General features: G+C 46.4%; 1 protein-coding gene across 1 annotated transcript; it reads right to left on the bottom strand.

Moving 5' to 3' along the window:
* Positions 1-1,084: 1,084 nt before the first annotated feature.
* Positions 1,085-2,804, bottom strand: ARL11 (ARF like GTPase 11). Its single transcript, XM_060637927.3, has 2 exons — positions 2,487-2,804; positions 1,085-1,678 (listed from the first exon to the last, which is right to left on the bottom strand). The coding sequence occupies exon 2, from the start codon at positions 1,658-1,660 to the stop codon at positions 1,112-1,114; it is 549 nt and encodes a 182-aa protein (XP_060493910.1). The 5' UTR covers positions 1,661-1,678; positions 2,487-2,804; the 3' UTR covers positions 1,085-1,111.
* Positions 2,805-5,923: the final 3,119 nt, after the last annotated feature.

Genomic DNA, 5,923 nt, shown 5'->3' with positions numbered 1-5,923 from the left:
CAAAAATGAAACGCTTTAGACAAAGACCAATATAGGATGATAAAAGGTAGAGAAGAGGGGTGCATGGGTGGCTCAGTCGGTTAAGTGACTGACTCCTGATTTTGGTTCAGATCATGATCTCATGGTTTGTGGGTTTGAACCCTGTGTCAGTCTCCACACTGACAGTGTGGAGCCTGCTTAGGATTCTGTCTCTCCTTCTCTCTCTGCCTCTCCTTTGCCCTCTCTCTCTCTCTCTCTCTCTCTCAAAATAAATAAACTTAAAAAAAAAAAAGGTAGAGAAGAATTAATCAGCGTCAGAGAAAAGGATAAATTTTGGAAGGTCTTAACTCCAGCCTCTTGCCCAGGGCTCAGTGCCCCTGTGAACTTCTAAACCCAAGACTCTGTGGGGGCAGAGTCGCCTACTCAATTCTGCTGGTCCTGGCTGCTGGCACTCAGAGTGATCTCGGCATATACCCAGAGGCTCCCAGGGAAAAATCACTCATAAGATTGTGACCATGTCCAGAAGATATTCTAATCTGATTTTGAAACCTCATTCCCTCTGTGAATTTAGATCTTAATTACCATGCAACCATTCATTGTTCTATTGTTACAATTGCTCGTTTCACCCTTGGTCATGAGTTATTAAATGAAGTGTGTGGAGGCATTTTTTGCCCCTTAGGGTATTATTATTCAAAGAAGAGTTGATTTTCTTATTTTTTCTTTGTAATTAAAAAAAAATTTTAATGTTTATTTTTGAGGCGAGTATGAGCAGGGGAGGGGCAGAGAGAGGGAGAAACAGAATCTGAAGCAGCGTCCGGGCTCTGAGCTGTCAGCACGGAGCCTGACATGGGGCTTGAACCCACAAACCATGAGATCATGACCTGAGCTGAAGTTGGACGCTCAACCAACTGAGCCACCCAGGTGCCCCATAGTTGATTTTCAACATAAACACTAGTGACAACAAGCTTCAAGAGGAAAATATCCTGTCCAAGCACAGAAGGACTTCTCGTCTGATAAACTGAGCTTAAGATTCTTAAGGCCCAGCTGATTCTTTCAGGTCGTATCAGCAAAGATATGCTGCTGTGCCCGGATCGCGTCTTCCTGTTCTCCCCACTCCCTGCCCCGCCTGTGCTCACGTAGACACACAGTGGCTGCGGGATTTCAGGAGGCTCCTCAGGCTCTGTAGGGCCTCTGGCAGCCCAGCGCCAGTGAGGGCACTGCAGGCCCGAAGCTCCCAGCTGCGGTCCTGGAACCTCTCCAGGCCCAGCCTCTCTCGGATCTCCAGCAGCGGCAGGGCATCTGGCGCCTCCTGCTTGTTGGCCAGCACCAAGAAAGGGACGCTGGCCATGTGTGGGTCGTCCAGGACTTCCATGAGCTCAGCCACTGCCTCGGGTAAGCGGGCTTCATCGGTGCTATCCAGCACATACACGAGGACATCCGTGCCTTCCAGGTGGTCCTTCCAGCTGGCCCGGAGCTGGGTCTGCCCCCCCACATCCCAGAGAGTCAGAGACACGTGCCCCGGTGCTTCCAGAGGCTCCACATTGAAACCAACAGTGGGCAGGGTCTCCACCATCTGGTGGCCCTTCAGTTTGTACAGGAGCGTGGTCTTGCCTGCTGAGTCGAGGCCTATCATCACCACCTGGGCCTCTGCCTTGTGATCTCGGGAATTCACAGAACCCATGGTGGCCACTGCTAACCCCTAGGGGAGAAAGGCCAGGTGCGCACATAAGCCATTCTTTTCTCAGGGAACACACATGCATCCAGGCAAATGGAAGAAGAGGCTCTACTCCCAAAGTAGGAAGTGTTTATACAAGGTCAGGTTTCAAACACAGGCCTGGGCTCTGAAAGGGACAGGAAGTAAGGGCATATGAGTCACCATGAGCTGACCTATCTCGGGAAGGTGGGGAGGGAGCTGAGTCAAAGAGGGTAGGGCCCCCTGGAAGACTCCGAATGCGGGCTCACTTTCCTTGGTAGTTAAAGCAAAGAGGCAAAAGAAGTTCTAGTTGGACATAACCTAGTACAATAGAAATGACCAAAAGATGGCTTCAGCTCTTGCTCGTCTGTGGCTTCCAGGCTCTATTTTCCTCCTGTAAGCCTAAACCCTGAAACGGAAGCTAGCTTGAGTTCAGTGCACGCAGTGAAGAGTCCAATCGGCTCATATAAGCTTCTGCCTCTAGAACTCTCCTCAGGACAAGCACCGTGTCCGGTAAACAGTGGCTATTTATAAATACTGTCGCCTGGGGACAAATTTACAAGTTGGGGCAAAGTGGTTTCCTCCATTGCCTCATCAAGGTAAATTACCTCTAGAGCACGACTCACGTTCCTCAAGAATCCGTTTCTAAAACCAAGACCTGTTCCCGACTTAGGGGAAACCTGGCTGGGACAGGGGAAGGGACATCTGTCCCCCAGGGGTATATTCGGGCTGCCCCTTCAGGAAAATAAGACAGGTTCTGTTCCTTCCTTATGCCGGGGTGGGGGGTGGGGGGTACGAGGAAAATGAAAGTTACCTCTGTTACTAGACTGTGGCTGAAAAAGCTCCTCCTCTGTGGCTGTCTGCCCGCATCCAGCTGCAGCTGCTCTGTCCTCGTCCTGTTGTGTCCCAAGAGTGAGATGTGAAGGAAATGCAGTGACCGTTGCTGGTTCTCCTTTCCCACTTCCTTTCCCAGGTGGTCGGGGGCGGGGCAGGCTCATCAGCCCCTCCCTTAGTCCCCCCTGGACTCCCCTGGCGGTCCTGCTGGGGACGTGCCACAGAGATGTCCCCAGTCCCTCAGCTCTTGATAGAGCAAAGTCTAACACCAACCCCGTTTCTTAGCTCAGAACACATGCCTTGATGTTTTTTCTGGAGCCTGGAGATTCTTTTTTTTTTTTTTTTTTAACCATTTATTTATTTTTGAGAGAGAGAGAGAGAGAGACAGAGCACGAGTGCTGGAGGGGCAGAGAGAGAGGGAGACACAGAATTGAAGCAGGCTCCAGGCTCTGAACTGTCAGCACAGAGCCCCATGCGGGGCTGGAACTCGAGAACAGCCAGATCATGAACTGAGCGGAAGTCAGAGACTTAACCGACTGAGCCACCCAGGCGCCCCTGGAAAACATAATTTTTAAAACACTGGCCAATCAGAAGCCATTGATTCTTTCTGTAACTCTCTAATTTGCATCTGCAGTTGCAGTGCTCTGGCTCTTGTAACAGGTAGCATTTGTGCTTTCTGCCTTCCCACGCGTTTCATTAAAAAGTCAAGAAGCAAATTAGGAGCTATGACTCTCCCATTTTACAAATAAAGAACAAGGCTCAGAGTAAATGATTTACTTGAGATCTTGCTGGGATTTATTCATCTCTTCTTTCATGGTGCCTGCTACCCACTGAGAAAGTGCTTTGCAAAGAGCAAACATCCTGTTGTAATTGTAGGGTATTTTAACAGGAGGAAGTGGTTAGGAAAAGTCAGAAACACGGAGTGTATTATGTACACCACTGTGTTATTTGTTATCGACGTGACTGTTGTTTAGTTCTTTGGGGTGCCTGTGGCTGTAAGCTATAGTCACTTTGCAGCCAGCCTGGGCAAGTGGAAATGTATAGCCAAGGATCAGGGTGGGGGTCAGCAGATAGCAAATTACTAAGAGGTTCTGGGGAGATTCTGGCTAAGCTGACCTAACAGGATTCTTGCTGAAGTCATGCCACGTGACCAGACGTCACGTGGGCGGGGCATGAGGAACCCGATCAGATATTGAGGGGATTAGATATGGAGGGCAGGGCATTCTGGTGAACACTTAGGAGGGTTGTTGCTAAAACTGGATTTTACAAGGAAATAAATGTACAGATGGGCCGAGAAGAAGTTTCAGAAGCCTGACTAAAGTTTGGTCAAGCAAAGAATCTTTGTCGTTATGCCGAAGCAGGCTCAAAGCATTAAAGACCTGTGTGAAAGAAGGCTTGTTTGTCTTATCGTGGTGGAGGGCGATTAGATCAAGCTGAGACTTAGTCCTGTCCAGCTGATGAATCCTTGGGGAACCTGCCAGGATTTGATTTGCAGGACGATTGGAATGGGCAGATGATAAGGACACAGGGGCTAAGGTTAAGGTGTGCCTGGGGCTTGGGAGCAAAGGGAGCAACATTGCCTTCACTCTGACCCCAGTTCCTTCTGTGTGGTCCTGGGGAGGGAGGAGAGGTGGACAGAAGCTGAAGAAGCCATTGATTTGCGAAGAAAGGTTGGACTAGATACTGTTAGGTTTCCTTCAGCTCAAATATCTTATGGATACAATGGAACTTTTTTTAAGTTTATTTATTTATTTTGAGAGAGAGAACAAGCTGGGGGGGGGGGGGGGGGTGGCGGGCAGAGGACCCAAAGCAGCTCTGTGCTACAGTAGAGAGCCCGATGTGGGCTTGAATTCGCAAACTGTGAGATCATGACCTGAGCCGAAGTCGGTCACTTAACTGACTGAGCCACCTAGGCGCCCCAGTATAATGGAATTTTTATTGAGCAGCTATAAGCAAAGCTCTGTATAGTCTATCACATGAGTGAAAAAAGCAAAAACAAAAAACTTTTCAAAGTGCAACTGCATGCCATATGAATGGGAGAAATCAGCATCACTCTTGTATATGAAGACTAGGGCACCATATATCAGAATTAGATATAGGATACATTGCAGACTCTTAAACTGTCTTTATTTTGCATTTTGAGTTGTACTTAGAATTATTATCACTTTTAGTGGCCTGTGAGTGTTTTACATTTACAGCACAACAAATCTCCCCTTTCTGCCATTCCTAGTTTCCATTTTATTGGTGAAACCATCTCTTTATAACCAAATGAGGAAACTGGCAAAGTTAGAGGAACTTCTGTGCCTCTCTCTTTGCTCTGTCTCCCTCCCAACAGAAACAGTATCTTGACAATCTCTCTCTCTCTCTCTAAAAACAAAACAAAACAAAAACAAAAAAATAGGAAAAGGAAATAGCAGTGGGTGATCTACTCTCTAAAATAGTGAGTGTGAGAAAGATCTAAAGGATGTGGGGAGCCTGGGTGGCTCAGTTGGTTAAGCATCTGACATCAGTCATGATCTCGTGGCTTGTGGGTTTGAGCTCTGCATCGGGCTTTGTGCTAACGGTGTGGAGCCTGCTTGGGATTCTCTCTCTTCCTCTCTCTCTGACCCTCTCCCTCTCATGCTCTGTCTCTCAAAATAAATAAACTTAAAAAAAAAAAAAGTCTAAAGGGTATTAGACTTGCACTGAAGCAGCTTCAACTTCTGCTTCTACATATTTGCAGGAAATTTCCTGACACTAAAAGGGAAAACAAAACAAAACAGTGGCCAGGGACTGTCTCTTGAAAATGTGCAGGAAGGACAATGTGGAGGCCAAGACAAAAGTGTGATGTGCTCCAGCCGCACCTCAGAACAGGAGCTGATGACAGGGAGCTGTTGCTTTTTATCTTCCAAGGTTGTTTCAATATGCAAAGTTGGTCTTCAGTAGCAGCTGCTATTCAATCAGCCACATTTCCTGAACTGGATAGTGTATTTTTAGTTGGCAGGGGGAAAAACAAACAAAAACAAACTTGATTAGAAAGGAGGTTGGAAGGTCGCTTAGTAGCTAGAAACTCAAATCAGCACTTAAGACTTCTTAACATTTCCCGTATGAGTTACTGTCACTCTGGGCAGCAACGAGCAGTGTTTACTTCACTTCTTTTCATAAAAAAAAAAAAAAAAAATCACATAAATAATGATGAATATATTGTTTTTTGAGTGTCAAACAATATAAATGCCTACAGGACAAAATTCTTAAGTTCACTCTTTACATCACTATTCCCCTCCTCTGAGGTAATCAGGATTAGTAGTTTGATGCATATTTTTGCAACTATCTTTCTCTATATGTACTTACATATTTTGAAGCACATGCATATGTTTTACTGTTTATTTTTTATTTTTTATTTATTTTTAAGTTTTTAATTTTATTTAAATCCAAGTT

This window comes from Panthera onca, chromosome A1, assembly GCF_046562875.1.
Source record: "Panthera onca isolate mPanOnc1 chromosome A1, mPanOnc1 haplotype 2, whole genome shotgun sequence".
NCBI lineage: Eukaryota > Metazoa > Chordata > Mammalia > Carnivora > Felidae > Panthera > Panthera onca.
The sequence above is the reverse complement of the archived record's forward strand: the minus strand, read 5'-3'. Positions and strand labels throughout refer to the sequence as shown.

Bases quoted from the DNA above. Each gene is read 5' to 3' on its own strand.
- ARL11 (XM_060637927.3), bottom strand. From the start codon at position 1,660: ATGGGTTCTGTGAATTCCCGAGATCACAAGGCAGAGGCCCAGGTGGTG.